This window comes from Sorex araneus, chromosome 3 (assembly GCF_027595985.1).
Source record: "Sorex araneus isolate mSorAra2 chromosome 3, mSorAra2.pri, whole genome shotgun sequence".
Lineage (NCBI taxonomy): Eukaryota > Metazoa > Chordata > Mammalia > Eulipotyphla > Soricidae > Sorex > Sorex araneus.
In genome coordinates this window covers 138,561,562-138,582,231 of record NC_073304.1, presented here as the reverse complement: position 1 = coordinate 138,582,231, position 20,670 = coordinate 138,561,562, and the positions used below count along the sequence as shown (strand labels likewise).

Below are 20,670 nucleotides of genomic sequence, written 5' to 3'. Positions count from 1 at the left end.
AGATGATGCAGCAGTTATGAAAAAGAATTGCGGAAGTAATCAGGAAAAAAAAAAAGGTATCCAGAAATTCGTCGATGGAGAACTTCATTGGAAAGGGAAGAGACCTAAAGCGCAGTGCTGAGTTGGCCTGAGCCTTCACAATTCCCAGTGGACCGGGTCCAAGGAAAGCCAGGCCTCCCGTGACCTCCTGGCCCGTCATTCAACCAGAGGGCACCCGGCTCCAACAACCACACGACAAAGCCTCACGGCTCAGTTGAACCTTCCAGCCCCTGAGTCGCGGGTTCTGCTAATCCGGGTCACAAAGGCAGACGTGCAGCCGCTCCGGGAAGCTTTGTGCTCACTGCGAGGGCTCTGCCCGTCAGCTGAGCGGCCCTGGCACGTCCCGGCGTCTATTTAGCAGACTGCGCGGGCACCAGGCCTCCAGAGCCGGCTCCGGCGCCCGCCCGCCCGCCAGCGTGGACATGGCCCGGCGCAGCTACGTCTTCCAGGCCTGCCGGGAGCGGTTTGAGTGCGAGCGCGCCGACGGGGAGGCGCCCGTAGAGCTGGACCTGGGCGCGCTGCAGGGCCTCGGAGCGCGCGTGGCCGGCCACGTCCAGCGGGCCCGCGCGCTCCAGCAGCGGCACGCGGTCCTCCGGGGGCAGCTGGACGCCCTCCGGTACCTGCGGGAGCAGGCCCGCCCCGAGGACTCGCTGGCCCGACACGTGGAGGACAACCTTCAGCGCGTCCGGGACCTGGAGATGGGGCGCACGCGGCTGGAGCGCGAGGGGGCCGAGGCGCAGCGGGCTCTGGAAGAGTTCCGGAGCAAGTAAGTGACCTGGGTGCGGGACACTGAGGCTCGGGCGGCCCCAGCTACCCGGGCCCGCAAGCAGGCTGCTGTCCAAGATTCGGAGGTCATTTCTAGTTCATCCGGAGACCTGATCTTTGCAGAGGATGCCACTTAGCGCCTCTCTCCAAGTTTAAGGCCAACTTGCTGATGGCACCTCAGTTTACTAAAAATAGTATTTGCTTTTGAATGTTTCAATAGAGGCACACTTTACCTACAATTAAAACAGCGCACAGCTGAGTTTTGTTCATTTTGGGGTCACAGGAAGCATTGCTAGGCATTGGATAAGGGGGAGGGCTGCTCCAGGTCGCTTCCCGCAGTGCTCCATGCCAGGCCGTCGGACCCAGGCCTCCCGAGCAACGCCTGTGTGCTAGCTTTTGGAGCTCTCTCCCAGATCCTTGAAACACACAGATTTTAAGTAGATAGACTAATATGTTTTCACAAATGTGTATATCTGTATTTATTATTCCCTGCTGCTTTTTCTCAGTCAGCCTGCGACTACACTCCTAAACCAAAGGTCCCCCAATATCCTCACTTCAAATGCCACGGGTTAATTTGACCTGTTCTAGAATTTGAGGACAGGGAACCCTGCAGCTGCCTTCCTAGGACTGGCACCTTTTGCTCAGCGCAGTGTTTGGTTTGGTGTTTTGACGGGTACACACCCAGCAAAGCTCAGGGGCTACTCCTATCTCTGCTTTCAGGAGAGTTCAGGGGACCACATGGGAAGCTGGGATCTAACCCAGGTCTGCAACATGCAAGACAAGTGCTCCACCAGTTGTCTTATCTCTCTGGCCCTTCACTACAGTGTTTTTGCCTGTTTGGATGTCAGGTCATCCTTACTCCCTCATCTTACTAACAGATGCATTTGAGCTCTTTACATAGGGCATGGAGGCTAGAAACATGTGAGGTCTTATAGCATGGTTCTTCAACTAGTGAAAAGCTGCTCCGAGTTGGATATTTAAATCCTGTGTGTGAAGTCTGATCGCCTCCATCACTCACAGTAATTATTCCCTGGAAATTATTTCCAAATGTGTCCTCTAGGGCAGTGGATCAGTTTCTTAGATCCCAGATGGCCTTTTGTGATCCCCAGGGTATCCCAAGGGGGTCATATGTGCAAACTGTGTAATAGTGGAGAGAGGGGGCTTGCATGGGACTAGGGGACCGAATGGTAGGACAGACCGCAGAAAGGAAACTAGGCTGGAAGGAGGCCACTGGAAGAAAAAGGTTGGGAAGTTTTGCTCTGGGTCTTACTCCTCAAAGTGCAGGTCAGGGGCCAGCAGCAATAGCATCAACTGGAATTTCCTAACCATAATGACTCTGGGATCCACCGCAGAGCCCCTCGGCATTTTGTTTCATGTGTGGTGTCTCCCCATAACCTGATGGGGGTCAGGACTTATTCCTGTGCTCAGGGATCACTCATGGTAGTTCTCAGAGGTCTGCACGGGGTGCCAGAGAATGAACTAGTGTTGGCCAACTACAAGACAAGTGCCTGACCCCTGTGCTCTCTCTCCAGCCCCTGCATTTCTCTAACACACTGCATTTTAACATGTAACTCATAGTTTAAGATGTTAACACAAGTTCAAGGAGTTGAAGTCATGGGACGTCTTGTCCAGGTTATGGGCTCCCTTTTGACAGACTGCATGCTTTTTGAGTCAGCAGGACTATTTAAAAAAAATTATTGTATGATACTTCAGCAGGTGTAAAATTGTATGTCTGTAAGGATATCCCCACATCAAATGGTGTTCTGATAAACAATACCAAATTCTGGAATGCAGCTAAATCCAGGCCTTCTCTATGTGCCATTGGGATACTCTAGAGGAATAGCTTTCAACCACCAGGCCACTGACCAGTGCTGATCAATAGGTACGGAAAGGTTGAGAACCAGAGGTCTGCTACGATGGCTATAACTACTGATCTATGAACACATATGCTGACAGATATTGGTGTAAATCAATATCTTCAGGTATAAAATGGTTGAAAATAAAAGCCTAGAGCCCTAAATGGCCTTTACCTGGTCATTAGACAATAGTTTGCTAGCATTTTATTGGGCAAGTGTGACTCCCATGGCCCCCTAGTGAAGGGATGTCTATGTTTAATTTGCCTAATCTTTTTCTAGTTTCACATTCTTTGAGCTATATGGTCCTCATAGAGCAGTTACTTTAGACCTTGTGTTTGATTGAATAATATTCATTAATTTATTCCTGCCCAGTGCTCCTTGGGGAAGTTTTTATAGTTTGGGACAGTTGATTTGAAGCATCATAAAAATCATACACGTCCACATGCCTGAGGTCGCAGACATCATATTTAAGTTCCAGTGGTGAATTGATGAGTGTGGAAATGGGAAGGTATAGGTAGTCTTGTTAGGCATGTTCTCTACTTAGATAGTTGAATAATTTTAAATTAGACCTTCAGTATGTGAAACAAAGGCTAAATTAAACAAGAAAAAAATGAAAACAAACAAAACAACAAAATAGTGGATACAGTTAATTTTTCAGATTGCCAAAAAGAAAAATTAATTACATGAAATTATCTGATAATTGAAGCCAGTTGTCTGATTTCTCAATGATTTTACTAACATGAATATATTTGAATATATCATGAATTCTTAATAATGAAGTCACTTATCTATAATATATTGATAGTTGTATACATCATAAAAATTATCTTAATCTGTTGTTGACCAAAGATATTCTAAGCTAAGATATTCTTAGATGCTTTCTGCAGTAAAGAACAAGGTGAATATTAGACTTGGATTATAATTTTATTCCCAAAGTGAATTAGCCATTTAAAAATTCATTTCAGGGGCTGGAGAGATAGCACAGCGGTAGGCACTTGCTCTGCATGTGACTGATTGGAGTTAAACCTCTAGTACCCTATATGGTCCCCTGAGACAATGAGGATTTATCCATGAGTTTAGAGCCCAAAATACCTGAGCACTGTCAGTTATAGCCTCCCCAAATAAAACAAAAACTCATATCTTGCTCTGTTGCACTCATACACAGGAAAGAAAATACTTGTGAAGGCCAGGAATGTGGCTCAATAGTAAAATATACCTTTCATGTATATGATCTATATTTCATTAACACCCCCCCAAAAAAAAACTCACCCCACCATAACTTCCCAGTCCCTACAAAATGTGATATCCTGATGTGATAAAACTTGTGCAAATATATTTTGTTACTATTTGTGACTGAACTTTCTAGATGACTTTAGAACTAAGTATGTGCACATAAAACACTTGTTAGTGACTTTTTCCCTGAAGGCAGGACTTTTAATTTTGAGAACACAGCAGCACAGTTTTCCAGCACCTCAGCTTATTGTGCTTGACTTGAACCCATGGCATGCATTTGCCATGGATTAGGCATATTGTTAAGTAGGACAGACTCCAAAGTGACGATGGTTATTTCACATGGGAGTTCGTTTATCCTTTGTGTAAGGTACGGAGATCAGTTCCAAAGAACACTCAGCAGTGTCTGGGGCCTGGAAGGCTCTTTAGGACCTTCAAGAAGGCAGTGTTCATGTTTTGGGTTCAAGATGAAGGTGAAGTTCTTTGAGCATCTGACTGAAACCTTGGGCCAGTGTCTCCGCTTTGTTTTTTTCCTGGGGGTTGGGTGGGGGTGTGGTGGGGGAATAACCAGTACTCTCTTCCAGGGATTTGTGGGGATTAACTAGTGGAATTCAGAAAACTGGACATATATCCCACATGCCAGCCTATAGAATAGTGTAAGGAATCACAGCAAGGCCAAGTTTGAGGTGGTATTGATATTCCAGCTACCTTCAGTCTCTGTCTACACTTAGGGGACAGGTAGATTGAGGTCTAACTTCCTCGTCATGTCTCTTGGTGACAGGGTAGGGGCTGCTGTGGGAATAGTGGTCTTCTACGCTAGGAGAATCATATTCCATTTACTGCTCCCAGGTACCCTGTGAATGTTACCACTTCCAGTGCAAACCAAATGTGAAAAGGGTTGAGAAGCAGTGATCTTAAAAATGTAGCACTAGCTAATAATTTTACAATTAGGACTCCTTCTTACAGGAAAGGGTAAGACATGTCTCAGATGAAGTGCAGTGATGAATGTGCGCTCACTGTGTGCACAATCATGGCAGCTGCCAAGTTCTCCTCTGTTCACTTTGCAGATATGAAAATGAATGTGAGTGTCAACTGCTGCTAAAAGACATGCTGGAGCAGCTTAATAAGGTGAGCGGAGAACTTCCTGTGTCTGAGAAAATGAATGACAGGATTGAACGTTAGGACTGGAGTGGTTGTTCCCCACACCATCACTTTGTTTTGCTTCAGGCAAGATTCATCTATTTCTTTTGCTTTGTTTCTCTTTCTTGACCTTGTAAGTTCAACTGAATTTCTATTGAATGAACTTATTTGCTCAATATATACTCATCAACACGAGATATAGGTTTTTCTGAGAGAATCAAATCTTACAGTTAATTGCCTAAACTGGGTTATTCAAATATGCCTACATTACAATAACCAGCTGTTGCTTTGTCACTTACTGGTTCCAAACATACTGGTTCCAAACACCAAATTTAGAGGGGAACTTGTCTTGGGCAGTGACTATGTGAGTGCAAAGATATCTTTATGCTGTGGGCTAAGAGTTCTAGGCTTATTCCTCTAGGAAAATTCACAAGGGATCAGAGAGGGAAATTTATATTTCTCTTCAATCTCCAGGGATTTTGTTTTGATTTGTTTTGGGGCTAAACCTGGTGTAAACTCCGGGCTTACTACCACCCAAATTCTCCAAGTGAGTAGGTGCCACCAAATGCATACTTGCTGATCAGTCAGAAGAATTCATTAAAAGTGCTTTCCTCTGCACCAGAATTCTGAAATCTGTCAACACTTGGTGTTTCTATTATGTTTCAGATACTGTCAGCTGCTTTTTCTCTAAGGCTCCACCAGCAGAAGCATCTAGATGATTTGGGGGAGGTTGTTTGGGTTTGGGGTCACACCAAGCTGTACTCAAAGCTTACTCTTGGTTCTGTGATCAGGGATCACTTCACACTTCTGGGGGTACTCTGTGCGGTGCTGGGGGTCACACTTTTGTTGGTCACATTTCAAGGCCCAGCAGTTGACTTCCTAATGGAAAATACAACATGTGAATGGGTTTGGCGAGGCTAATTTTTCAGGGCATATTGGACTCTAGTCCTCTAGCTTTTTCTTCATATATAGTCCAGTCTATGATTCTGAAAATCAGTGTGTACAGCAGTATCACCTGAAGGACCTCCTGTTCATTCTGGAGTCCTGGCCCCCAAATTCTGGTCCAAAGTATAGAATCTGGCAGATATTTTTTACTTTGAATCATTTCCCAGGCGATATGGACTTCAGCCACACTTTGAGGTTCAATGACCTAGAGCTAAAGCAAATACAGTACCAGAGCTGAAATGCTTTTCTAAGATTACACTATTGACCCAAAGCCTTAGTTTGGAAGCATCTAGATGCTTCTGCTGGTGGAGCTTTAGAAAAAACAGCTGACAGTATCTGAAACACAATAGAAACCCAAGTGTTGACACATTTCTGAATTCTGGTGCAAACAGAGGAAAGCACTTTTTAATGAATTCTCCTGACTGATCAGCAAGTATGCATTTGGTGGCACCTACTCACTGGGGAATTTGGGGGGTAGTTTAGTAGCTTATTAATTGTCTCCCAAACAAGGGAATGTGCTTGTAGAAACATATGGTTTATTTCTATTTTTAAGGCGTCTTATTGATTGGCCTTTAATTATCACCCTGAGCATATTTACTTATTTAATTTTTGTGGCTACACTTGACTGTACTCAGGGCTTACTCCTGCCTCTGTGCTCAGGGACCATTCCTGGAGCTCCTCCGGGAATCATGAAGATTGTGGCAAATTGATTTGGGGTTGACTTTGTGCAAGGCAAGTACCTTAACTTCTGTACTATTTCTTCAGCCCCATGAGAAGTTTTAAATGCTGGCATGATGGGATGCAAGAGTGGTGGTATTAGCACGATTCTAGAGGAAGGGATGGGAAGAAAGCCAGGCACCTTATAGTAAGGAATCAGAGCCCAGTACTGAACTCTTAACTAGTAGAGAGAAGCCCAATCTGAATTCCAATTCCTGTGTCTTTGACTAACTTCCACTGAGTACTTTCATGACCCATTGGATCAATCAGGCCAAAGGCTTCCTGTATATAAAGGGGCTCATTTCTAAACTGCTGTTCCCAGAACTCTGAAGTTCCATGGAGTTGCTTGAAGCCTCTTTGAGAGAGATTTGCTACCTGGATGAGGAGTCCCCAGTACCTTCTGTCTCTGCTTTGACTCTATGTTAATTTCCATGAGATAATTTGTTTGGAGGATGATACTTATGACTTAAAAATTGAACACCAGGATCAGGGATGTGGCTTAGTGGTGGCGCACTTTTTATTTGTGAGGTCCTGGGTGTAATGTCCTCCAAAAGTCTCATAAAAGTGTTTGAGGACCAATGATTCTTAAGTTACCCTTTATAAAATTTTGAATATTTGATTGCTTTAATAATACAAGGGATACTTTAAGTTCTGTTCTCAGTTATAAGCTCTGATAATTATGGATGAATCATAGATAACTTTTTTGTTATATTGGTCTGAGAGAAATAACCAGGTTATAATATAATTAGGGAAGGATTTATGTTTATTTAATTTGTGTCTACAGCCACACATGTATTTCATTAGTGTCAGGGAATAAGGGAGTTTAAAGGATCAGGCAAGGAAGTGGTATGATTGAGTCATTTGTTATGAGATCTTTTGGCTCTTTTGTTTTGTTTTGGGGCCACCCATGGTGGTACTCAGGGTTCTGTGTTCAGGGATCACTCCTTGAAGGTTTCAAAGGCCTGAATGTGCTAATGGGATAGAACTTGCATTGGCCATCTGTGTGCAAGGCAAGCGTCCCACCCACTGTACAATCTCCAGTTCTTAAATAGATTCTTAGCTTCATTTGTCTGCTCATGACCAGAGAGCTTACTCTTGTCCACATGGACAGAAGGGCCACAGTGTGGGGTAGTTTGTCAAGAGTAGCAAATGATATCTGTTGTTTTATAGGCAGGGGATTAATTTTTACCTAGAGGATTTGACATGAGACAAGGTGGAGTCTGACTCAAAACAGGTCCCAAAGGCAAGGTGTTTGAGAATCCTCTACCTAATTCTATCCTCAGTAGTCTTTAAAGAGGCTTGTGAAAGTGTAGGATAGAAAAACATCCAGGACTAGCTCCAGGTCTTCATCCAACACTCTCTGACCTTTCTTCCAGATTTAGCTATGTCCTTGAAAAGGATGTCTCATCTCTGGGGTTGAGAACCACTTCCTCAAAAACCACTGCACCTGGAAGGAGTCTGGGCTTCTTCCCACTTCTCTAATTTCTCTCCCCCTCAGCAGAGCTCTGGTGGGACTGTCAGTTAAGATGATTGTCATGACACCCATGTCGGCCCATCTTAACTATCCTTCGAGAATGTAACTCTTGAGAGGAAGATAAAATTTTATTTGGAGGTGGGTCATTCTGCAGGTGGTGTTAATAATCCCTGCTGTTAAGATTCCTGAAGCTGTTTGGGTTTATGTCCTTGCCTAGGCCTGGTTGTTTCCCTTTTAGGACTCTAGAAATTACCTAGATATTTCTGAGATCTTAGAGTATTTCCACAGTTGGAAAGATAACCAGTCTTTCTTTTCTCTCAGGAAGAACTTCTGCAAATTGATGTGAAGGTCCTGAATAATCCAGAAAGCTAAGCTAAATTACAGACCTCCAGGGGGTCTGCTCACTTTTGAAAAATTAACCTCTCCCCTCCGCCCCCCACCCAGAAGTGGCAGAACAAGGCTCCTGTCTTCCAGGGAAGGGCAATGTGGGCATGAGGTTTTTTAAATTTTTATTTATTTTTTATTGAATTACCATGAGATACAGTTACAAAGCTTTCATGATTGAGTTTCAGTCATATTAGGATAGAACGCCCATCCCTCCACCAGTATACATTTTCCACCAGCAATGTGTTTAATCACAAGCTAATGTCCGAGCTCGCAAAGCTGTGCAGAGAAGTGATAAAGGAAGACCTCAAAGAGAGAAGAGCAGCAGTGTTGGCCGATGTGGCAGAAGCCGGGAAAAGTATTCACAGTGCTTGCCTGTCCTTCGCCAACTACAAGACCAAGATGACTGCCTCCCAACATCCTGATGGATCTATCACATCTTCAGAAGGGCAATGGAGAGGATTATTGACGACTTCTACTCGGGTCTCTTCGACAGCCACGTCTACCTGCCCACATACCAAATTCTGAAGAATGGATATGTTGGTCCCAGCATTCTCCCTTATGAAATCGGACATGCCATTTCGTTGGTAAAGAAGCATACAGCACCTGGTCCAGACAAGGTCAGACTCGAACACCTGAAGAATCTGCTGCCAGTACTCATCAATACATTGGCTCAGCTCTTCACACGCTACCTGTCCATATGCAAGGTTCTGTCCCAGTGGAAAACCAGTAGGACCGTTTTGTTGTGCAAGAAGGGAGACATTCAGGACACCAGCAACTATCGCCAAATCTGCCTGTTGTCCATCATCTACTGGTGTTCACTCGAGTCATCCTGAATAGAATAGGCAGAACACTAGACAAAGGACAACCATGCGAGCAAGTCGGCTTCCAAAAAGGATTCAACACAATCGAACATATCCACACGGTGACCAAACTCATTGAAGTTTCATGAGAGTTCAACATGCTGCTCTGTCTAATGTTCATTGATTTAAAGAAGGCCTTTGATTTGGTTGAGACTGAAACGGTCATTGAAGCCCTAGCCAAATAGGGCATTCAAACTCAGTATATCAGGATCCTCTGTGAGCTGTATTATGGATTCACCACCTGAATCTCACCATTCTACAAGAAAGTGATCATTGATGTAAAGAGAGGGGTTCAGCAGAGTGATACCATTTCACTGAAACTCTTCAGTGCCACCCTTGAGAACATCATGCGAGGACTGGAATGGGAAGGAATGGGAGTGAAGATAGACAGTCAGCAATTACACCACCTCTGCTTTGCTGATGACATCATTCTCATAACGCCAAACATTCACCAAGCGGCAAAAATGCTGGCCAACTTCGACCACGAGTGTGGAAAGGTCGGATTGCAGCTGAATCTCAACAAGACGATGCACATGAAAAATGAAATAGTCCCTGAAACTCCATTTGCTCTCAATGGAACAAACATCTCCGATTGCAGCAGCTATGTTGGGTCAAGAACTCAACGTGAGGAATGACTTGGTGACAGAACAGCGCAGGAGGAAAAGAGAAGTGTGGAACGCCTTCAAGAGCATCGAAGAAGTGGTGAAGAGGACGAAGAACCTCTGGCTCCAGGCACATCTTTTCAACTCCACCATTCTTCCTGCACTAACATACACCTCAGAGACCTGGACCCTACGAAAACAGGATGAGAATGCTATTCGGGTATCCCAAAGAGGAATCAAAAGAGCTATGCTTGGAGTATCATGTTTCACTCAAGTGAGAGAATTCCGACCTCGGTTGACGATCAAGAATCAGGGACACTTTCTCGTTTGCAAAGGAATCAAAAATCAGATGGGTTGGACATGTAATGCAATTTAGAGATGACCGCTGGACTAGAGCTGTTACCAACTAGGTTCCATGGGATGTCAAAAGACCATGTGGCTGCCCACCTACAAGATGGTCAGACTTCTTTGTCAAAACCCTGAATGAATGGTTTGAGGCTCTTCGTGTTCCTGGAGTGAGCAGATACCATTGGGCTACAGTAGAATGGGACAGGGATAAATGGAGATGTTACTGGCACCCGCTCAAGCAAATCAAAGATCAACGGGATGACAAGTGATACAAGTGAATGTCCCAATATCACTCCTCCCATCCTCCTCCTGCCTCTGTGGCAAGCATCTCCATTTTTACTTTCTCTCTACTTTGGGCACCACTTGTATCACTTACTTCCTCTCTACTTTGGGCATCATGGTTTGCAATAGAGATTCTGAGAGGCCATCATGTTTGGTCCTTTGTCTACTTTCAGCGAATCTTCCATCCCGAGAGATCCCTCCAACCATCATTGACTTAGTGGTCCTTTTTCATCCCAGTTGCCTTTTCCCCCAGTTCATTAAGCAGGCTTCCAAACCATGGAGTGATTCTCCTGGCCCTTGTCTCTACTGTTGTGGATGTTAGTCTCACATTATGCTATTTTATATTCCTCAAATGAGTGTAGTCATTCTATGTCTGTCCCTCTCTTTTTGACTCCATTCACTTAGAATGATATTCTTCATGTCCACCCACTTATAAGCAAATTTCATAACTTCATCTTTATTAACAGCTGTATAGTATTCCATTATGTAGACGTACCATAGTTTCTTTAACCAGTCATCTGTTCTTGGAGTGTGTGCATATTTTGAAAGAAACAATAATGTGTTTTCATGAGTTTAGACTAAACTATCCCAGCAACACAGGATTTGAAGACCCATCTCAAAGCCCCCAGATTGGTAAAATCTTAAAGACAGAACCTATCAAAAGTACAAATTCATTAAAATTCAACAGAATAAATGAAGAAACTAATCACTTATTGTGAGGCTTCAGTATTAGTATTGTTCAGATAAATTAGAGCCCTGTTATTGGAAACATGCAGCCCCTTTTGTAATTTGGTTCATTTTCTAACTTCTGTTTCTGCTTTTGTTTGTTTTAAACCACCCATCTTAGACTACATATGTGGATTTCTTAAGGCAACCAATTTTGGAGAGCAGAGACCCATTTCCAGGGCTGAGAAGTAAATGCACCCTTGGAGAAAATAGCAAGAAACCTGGGGGCTAGTCAGTGAAGAATCCTTTTTTATTTCTGTCTGAGAATTCCCAGGTAGCCCAGTTTAAGGAACCCAGGAAGGGCGTTTCAGAGAAAGGGAAGGAAGTGCTAACTGGAAATTACAGGACTTAGAGACCAGAGCTGAAATCTAGAGCAGAAACTGAGAAAAAAAGAGAAGCTCTAGGGCCAGAGCTATAATGCAGTAGGTAGTGCAATTGCCTTGCGCATGGCTGACCTCGTTTGATCCCTGGCATCCATATGGTACCCTCAGCATCGCCAGGAGTGATTCCTGAGTACAGAACCAGAAGTAAGCCTGAGTTTACTCACTGGATGTGGCTACCAAACAAAAATGAAAAACAAAACAAACAAAAAAACCCCAAACAAACAAACAAACAAACAAAAAGGAGAACCTGCAGTTAATTCTATAGAGCTGTGATGTTCACTAGCTTCGTGAAGTTGAGAGCTAGGAAGTTCAAATTGTGATGTTTTACAAATGTAATATACACACCAGATTTTAAGGACTTAGTCTGAAAACAAGACCAGATAAATATAATTAATAAACTTTGAGATATTGGTTACATGATGAACTGATAATATTTTGGGTATATGGAGTGATGTAAAAATAGTATTAAAATTAATTTTAGGACTAGAAGATAACCCAAAGGGCTGGAGCACATGTGTGGTATGTGGAGGTCCCAGGTTTGATCCTTTGCACCACACGGTTCCCTGAGCATTACCTGCAGAGTCCCAGCATCACTAAGCCTGAGCATTAAATTCTTCATCCTGAGGCCTGCAAGTCACCTCCAGGTCTCCAGAGCAACATGCTTTGGAGGCTTCTCTCAAATTAATTTATTAAAAAATTTTTTAAAAATTTGTGGGCCACACCTGGTGGTGTTCAGGACTTACTCCTGACTCTGTGCTCAGGGGACCATGTGTGGCCCTGGGGAATTGAACCTGGGCTGTCCACATGCAAGGCAAATGCTCTACCCACTGTCCTGTGTGAGAAAAATGCATTAAGATAGATTCCTAATGTTTTGCAATTGTCCAGTTTGGCCTTGAACATACTTCTTCAGTTTCTGAGGATAAACCTTTTAAGTTTTTAGGTTTTTTTCGGCAGGGGAAATGGCTTCAGAAGCTTGAATTGGCTGAAAGTTAGTTACTTCCTGAACATTTGCTGTAGCTTTAGATCAAATTAATTATTTTGTTTTATTTATAGAATAGGCATTATTCTATTGCAAGCTCCCACAGTCCTTATGCATGCGCTATAGGCCTCATGAAAGTCCTAAGTCTGTGGTATTTTAGGGGCTAAGACAGCACTTTGAATAAAAAGCTTACTCAAGGCAGATGAGACAACGGAGTCAGAATTCTGATGTCCTTATTGTCAGCATCAGTCTTTTTTCCTACACCAGTGACCTTTTAAGGAAGCATTATGAAGTCAAGTGCATTTCCTAAGAGTGATGACCGAGGGATCCCTGGATCTACTAGTGCAAGGAGAGTATCTCAAAATATCTTGGCCAGCCATCATACATCTATGGTCTTACCTCTGTTCATTAAGTAAGAACAGAAGTACTTGACTACTTTTTCTTGACTACTTTTTCTTTTTGTTTCAAGGACACCCATATAGTCCTTGGTGACCACTCCCAGCTCTGCACTTGGAGTAACTATGTGGGTTGGTGCTGGGGATTAAAGTTGAGTCTCTGCACGCAAAAACATGCTTTCTTTTTTTTTTTATTGAATCACCATGTGGAGGGTTACATAGTTCTCAGGATTATGTCAGTTATACAATACTCAAACACCCTTCCCTTCACCACTGCCCATATTCCATCACCAACCCCCCTAGTATACCTGCCGCCACCTCCCACCTCCCCAGTCCCCACCCTTGTAAGTGATAAGTTTCACTTCGTTTACGCTTTATCTCGATTACATTCCATGTTTCAACACACAACTCACTACCGTTGCTGGGATTTCCCCCCAAAAAGAAAAAGACAGTCCTATTGCCAAGGAAGCATTTGATAGTTCTCCATTGCTAAGAATATAGAGATATTAAGTCCCGCTGTTTGTTACATAACTTTTCTTTTTCCCCCTTGCCCCGAGCCACCGAGTTCACGCCTGTTTAGTAATCGCCACGCTGTCTGACAAAGGGAAAAAAAAAACCGAAGAGGATGGTTATTTCCCGTCATCAGCTGGCGTGGGGCTCTGGCTTAGTTGATAGTCTAGTAGAGTGTCTGCAAGCAGTTTCTGGAACCAAAAATCTTGCGCTGGTATCGGCTCTGGCTCGAGATTCCACCAGCGTCCCGCTGTTCCATGTACATAATTTTTCCCCTTATATCCCATTCCCACGCCACCAGGTCTGTTTGCTTAATGGACATCACACTATGGTTGACGCCACGCCGCGTTTCTTCCCAAGAAAGAAGGATATTTCTTCTCAGCCGGCGTGGGGATATAGCTTAGTTCAGTCTAGAGAGATGGCTACCACTTTGATTGCCTTCAATATTTTAGCAAAAGACTTACTATTCTTGTTAGGATCTCCCACAAAAGTCCGACCCATTAAGAAGGAACCATTACATATTGCTAATGCTAAGATGACATTAGGTGCGCGGCCACAGCAGCGGCCGCGCGGTTTTGGGTTTCTGTATAAAGTCCAGGGAAAGTACAACCAGAAATAACATCACTACAAACTTTTACCCTTATATGGTGCTCATAAGATGGAGAAACCTAGAGAGAGGCTCGACGTCTCCATTTTGCGTTCAGGAAGCCGTGGACCCTGCGCTGTGCTCGGGAGGAAGGGATTGAGAGAGAGAGGTTAAAAGAATTGGGGAATGCCCGGTTTCCACTCTCGCAGCCCGCCGTGGGGTCTCCGATCCTGTGCCGGAATTAGTTCAGTGGGCTGCTTGGAGTCCAAGGGCGCTCTTTTGGGCTCTTCCATCATGCTCGATCCGCAGCACGGCCAAAAGGCATGCTTTCTTTTTTTTAAAATTTTTTTATTTTATTGAATCACTGTGAAAAAAAGTTACAAAGCTTTCAGGTTTAAGTTTCAGTTATATAATGATCAAACCCCCATCCCTTCACCAGTGCACATGTTCCACCACCAAGAACCCCAATATACTCCCCTCCCACACCCACCCCCCCACCCGAGTGGCTAATGATCTTCACTTTATTCTCTCTATACTTTGAATATTTTCAATATTTCAACAGGGAACTCACTATTATTATTTGGAATTTCCCCCCAACAATCAAACCTGCTGAAAAGGCATCATTTGATAATTTGTTTTCCATTGCTGAGAATGAAGATTATATGAGCTTTTGGATTTCTGATATTTTAGCTCAGTTCACAGTCTAGATGCATTTCTATAAGAAGCTGCTGGTGCCAAAATGTAGTAGACCAAAAGTAGTAGACCTCCTGGATCATAGTCTTTAAGGAGCAGAGGGGCTGTTTTAATGCGCTGCTGCTCCAGATCTCATCTGGGCGGAAAGCGTGCTGGTAACACCCCCATCCCATGGTCTCCTGCGAGCCACATCACTGCAAACTCATACCTCTGGGTTGTGAGTTCTAGAAGATGGCGGACGCCACATGGGTGCCGCTGCTGCCGCTGCTGCCACTGCCATGTCCCGTGTAGAAAAAGAGGGTTGAGAGAGAAAATCCTTTCTCCTCCCCAGGCAGGATGGAGTTGTAGCTCAGTTCACAGTTTAGATGCATTTCTATAAGAAGCCGCTGGGTGCCAAAATGGGTTAGTAGACCTCCAAGATCATAGTCTTTAAGGAGCAGAGGGGCCGTTTTCGTGTGCGGCTGCTCTGGATCTCATCGCAAAAACATGCTTTCAACCCATTGCCCATTGGGCTATCTTTCCAGCCCTTAAAAATATATATATATATATATATATACACACACATATATGTACATATATACATTTTGAAGGCCAAGAAAGCAGGGCTGAAAGGCATCTATAGCCACACACAAAAAGAAAATCTTCACCTCATCCACCTGCCAAAGACTCAAAATGCTGCAATGGAGAAGGCAACCAAAATATCTCCAGAAGAGCTTGTTCCAAGAGAAACAAGCTTGACTCCTATGCCATCACTAACTTCTCTTTGAGAGCTGAGTTAGCCATGAAGGAGACAGAAGACAATAGCAGACCTGTGCTCTTGGTGGATGTCAAGGCCAATCAGCACCAGAATAAACAGGCTGTGAAAAAGCTCCACAGCACTTGTGTGGGCATAGTCACCCCCTGCTCAGACCTGATGGAGAGAAGAAAGCCTATGCTCTGTGGGCTCCAACGAGGGCTCCTTGAATATCGCCAACAGAATTAAGATAACCTAATAGTCCAGTTGGGAAATTCAAACTCCCTCTCTTTTCACCATAACAAAACAAACTGAGATTAACAAGTAGTAGAGGAGGAAAAGCATGAGGCCAACTAGAAATGACATTAAAGAGAGTGGTGGAGGGTCTTTTGCCTTTTGGTGGTAGTGAGGGTGCAGTAACTATATATTCAACTAATTAATATTAACACTATTGTGATATGTTACCTAAACTAACAATAAAAACGCAAAACAACATAAAAAACAAAAAAAATCAATGAAATTACAATTGGTGAGTTATTATAAAATTTGGTGAGGATAATCAGGCTTCTGTCAAAATGTCATTTCCAGTTTTAAAAAAAATGGCATCACCACAACAATAGTTCAAAAAGTTGTAATTTGTATTAGAGAAATACTAGCATCAGTAGTTCTTGGGAGAAGATAATTCAAGGGATAATTTGGGAAAACTTAGTCTTAGAAACTGAACTCAGTAATGATGATTGGGAATAAATATAGTTAAAAATTAAGTTATTTGATATATAACTATATTCTAACTTTTCACCTGGTACTCTAGGTCAAGGTTTCTCAACCCTGATATGATTGACATCTTGGACAAGAAAATTATTTGTTGCGATGATTGTTCTGTATATTACAGAATGAATATTTAACTATTTCCCTGGTCGTTGTCGACCACATGGTAGTTGTAGCATTCTAGCACCAAGGTGGCAACGACCAAAATTTTCTGTGTCCCTCTCCGTTTGAGAACTAGTAGTCTAAACCAGGTCCAAAGAACTGAGACAAGGTCTCACTAGAACTGAGGATTCTTAGATGCTCTTTGAGACCTACTGAACAAGAGCCTGCATTGTAATAAATCCCCAAGGGTCTGGTTCTCCCACACATGGCCTAAATACTCATTCTAATACCTCCACACTACCTGTCATTCTCGCTGTAGGAAGCTGATGAAGGTTTACTGAGGAACCTGCGCCTTCAGATTGAAGTCCAGTTTCTGCAGGATGATATCAGTGCAGCAAAGGACAGGTTCAAAAAGGTAACCACAGTCCTTCTTAAGTCGTTCTTACAGAAGACCAGGTTGAGGTTTCGTGTCTCAAACATTTGCATCTGAGGAGTGCAAATGGTTTACCTTTTGTGTACCCTGGTACCAAAGGGTTGATGGGTTGGTTGCTCGACCCACTTGGTGAACCTGGTGTGTGTAGAGGAGGAGGTTAGTGTGTATAACACTATGCATATCATTTTTTTGTCTCCTTCTCTTCCTCCTCTCCTCCTCTTCCTCCTCCACCTTCCTCCTCCTCCTCCTCCTCTTTTTTCTTTTTTTACTTCTGCTCATCTTCTCCTCTTTCTGCTCCTCTTCTTCTCCTTATTCCTCCTTCTCCTTCTTTCATTCTTCTTTCTCCTTTTATCTTCTTCAATCCTTCTTTATTCCTTCTTTCCTTTTCCCTTTCTCCTTCTTCTCCATCACTTCTCCATCACTCCCCCTCCCACCCCCTGTGTCTGTAGTATGTCACAGTTCCCAAAGTGATGTTACACAGGTCTGGATTAAGACAATTCTTTCAGCAAGTGAAGGTTTGTTTTGTTGTTGTTTTCAACTCTGCCTCTGGTTCTTCCTTTTATGCACCTTTTTTTTTCACCGTGGGCCCCATCTGGCCTTTGCTGGGAGCTTATAGATGGAGAGTTGCAAGGAGAGAGCAGGTTCTTTGATGTCTCTTCTTATATGGGTCATAGTCCCATCACAACGTCCTCACAGGCATAATCTAACCCAAATACAATTAGTTCCCAAAGGTCCACCTTCAAATTCTATGCCATTAAGGGGCAAGGTCTCAACATGTCAAGTCTGGAGGGACACAATATTTAATCTATAATAATCTGTTTTGGGATAAATCTGAACTGATGCAACATAGATCAAGAACTTGGTACCATATAAGCTGGGGTGGGGGGTTGCTTTGCTCAGTAAACCTCAAGTTCTTTCTTCCCTCTCCGGGTGCCTGCTTCGGCATAAGTCCAGTCTGTTATTCTGTACTGAGGGATGTCCCTCTGCTGACTCAGGAGCATGAGTCACCCCACAAGACTTATCCCACTTGAGGCAAGAAGGCAGTTTTTCTTTGTACTCCTATGCAGGGGTTCATTTGTTGGCCTGGATGAGGATAAAGTGGGAGAAGATGGAGTTGTGTGATGTCCTGAGCAAGAGAACCATCATCTGGCTGAGAGGTGCTCTCTGGAAAACCACAGTTCTGCCACCTTATCAGTTTTCATGCTAAGCCCTGTACTAGTGCTCTGCTGAACAAGGGGATTTGGCACACCCCAGATGGTTATCCCTCCTCTATCAAAGGGTATGGGATTTAGGAGGCTTAAACAGTTTCATTGAGGCTACACACTGCTAGTGACTTAGTCCAGGACCTATTAACCAGGCACTTTTGAAGTACTCCTTGGTAAGAAAGAGTACTTTGTACTCTCAGGGGCTCTTCTGCCACCCTCACTATCTCTACTTTTCCCTTCCCTTCCCTTCCCTTCCCTTCCCTTCCCTTCCCTTCCCATCCCTTCCCTTCCCTTCCCTTCCCTTCCCTTCCCTTCCCTTCCCTTCCCTTCCCTTCCCTTCCCTTCCCTTCCCTTCCCTTCCCTTCCCTTCCCTTCCCTTCCCTTCCCTTCCCTTCCCTTCCCTTCCCTTCCCTTCCCTTCCCTTCCTTCCCTTCCCTTCCCTTCCTTCCCTTCCCTTCCCTTCCCTTCCCTTCCCTTCCCTTCCCTTCCCTTCCCTTCCCTTCCCTTCCCTTCCCTTCCCTTCCCTTCCCTTCCCTTCCCTTCCCTTCCCTTCCCTTCCCTTCCCTTCCCTTCCCTTCCCTTCCTTTCCCTTCTCTTCCCTCCCCTTCCTTTCCTTAGTTTTTAGGCCACACATAAAAGTGCTCAGGATTTAGTCCTGACTCTGCATCCAGAGATCAATCTGGCTGAGCTTGGGTGACCACATGGGGTGCTGGGGAGAGAACCCAGGTTAGCCTCCTGCAAGGCAGCATCCTACCCCAGTGCACTGCCCCCTCCTGCCTCTGCTTTCTTAACCTCTGATATTTAGGTGAAGGCAGCCTCAAAATATTCCTGTAACCAAGGGGTGTAACCAAACTAAGCCTCAATTTGTTCATCAGCCTCATTGTTGTTGTCATTTTCCATGATCTGTAGTGTTCAGTGCTGTTTGCCATGCTGGAACATACGACTGGGGTTACTGCAGCTCAGATGTTTTTGTTTCTTTGAGCCTTCCAGGCAATGCTCAAAGTGGGACCAGGTTCCATTCCCAGTGGGGGCGTTAGGATCTGTGCTTGGGCAAGCAGTGCTTAGAGGTTCTCCAGGACTACATCTCTTGTGCTGGGATGTCTGTGAATAAACTTGGGGTTTGTCCGTGCAAAGCATGTGATCTAGTCCTTTGTATATGTCCCTGGCCCTAGCTCAGATTTTAATGAGAACACTTTCCGTCACCCAACAGAATCTCCTGGAAATGAAGACTTATATCAGCATCCTGCAGCACATCATCCAAACCTCCCCTCAAGCTTCTGGCATTACAGGTGTGATGAGGGAGGTAAGAATTGGAGCCTAGAGGGCAGGGGATGGATATCTGGATTTGGTGGTCTTCCTCAGGCCCATTTTGCATTCCCTTTTTTATTTATTAATTGATCTTTTTATTTGGGGGTTTTGGCCACACCTGGTGATACTCAGGAGTTACTCCTGGCTCTGCACTCAGGAATCACTCCTGACAGTGCTTTAGGGACCATATGAGATGCTGAGGATTGAACCTGGGTCTGCTGTGTGCAAGGCAAACACTATGCTGTTGCTCTAGTACTGATTTTATGTTCTCTCTTAGTTTCTTCTGCTCTTTGACATGAACTGTAATGCCTTTATTTAGATATTTGGAATAAATGTTGGTATGTGGGGATGTGTATTGTACCTGACCCCTTTCTCAGGTGTTTCTTCCTTGAAAATTATGGGCTGTTCTTCCTTGGACAGTTTCTAAGAAATAACAGGAGCTGTCCTGTTGCAATCCTAGCAGCACTGAAGAGCTTTTCTGTCCTTTGCATCCGTCTTAGCATTGGGTATGCAGAGGCTTGGTCATGGTTCTGCTTTTTGCTCTTCTGTATATGTGTGTCTCCCTGTGGTTTTATTTATTTGCTAATTAATTTTTTTTTTTTTTTTGCTTTTTGGGTCACACCTGGCGATGCACAGAGTTTACTCCTGGCTTTGCACTCAGGAATTACTCCTGGCGGTGCTCAGGGGACCATATGGGATGCTGGGAATCAAACCCGGGTCGGCTGCGTGCAAGGCAGATGCCCTACCCGCTGTGCTATCGCTCCAGTCCCATTGCTAATTAAATTTTAACCATTTTTATTAAGGTACCAGAATTTCCAGTACTGTTAATTATACTTTTCTTCTTGGGGTGGGAGCCACACATGGCTGTGCTCAGGGCTTTCATCTGGATTTGTGCTCAGGGATCACTCCTGACAGACCTCTGGAGATCATATAAGGTACCAGGGATGGAAGCCAGGTCAGTCACGTGCAAGGCAAGCGCCCTACCTAATGTTCTATAACTCTGACCTTAATTAGACCTTTCATACATACATCATTTTAACACCTGTGGTTTTATTTCGGGGATTAACTTAATCCCCTAATGACTCATGATGTTGAACATGTTTTCATTTGCTTATTTGTCATTCATGTATCTTTTTATGAAATATCTGCTAAAATATTTGCCTCTTAAAAAGTTTAAGATGATGATGGGAATATGATATGAGAT

At 44.0% G+C, this 20,670-nt stretch overlaps 1 protein-coding gene across 1 annotated transcript in view; it reads left to right on the top strand.

Moving 5' to 3' along the window:
* The first annotated feature begins 461 nt into the window (after window positions 1-461).
* The window catches only part of BFSP1 (beaded filament structural protein 1), a 45,258-nt gene continuing 25,049 nt past the window's right edge, over window positions 462-20,670 (top strand). The window contains exons 1-4 of the mRNA XM_004610970.2: window positions 462-805; window positions 4,958-5,018; window positions 16,840-16,935; window positions 19,369-19,461. Of these exons, the coding sequence (XP_004611027.2) occupies window positions 462-805; window positions 4,958-5,018; window positions 16,840-16,935; window positions 19,369-19,461 (594 nt within the window). The remainder of the gene's footprint in view (window positions 806-4,957; window positions 5,019-16,839; window positions 16,936-19,368; window positions 19,462-20,670) is intronic.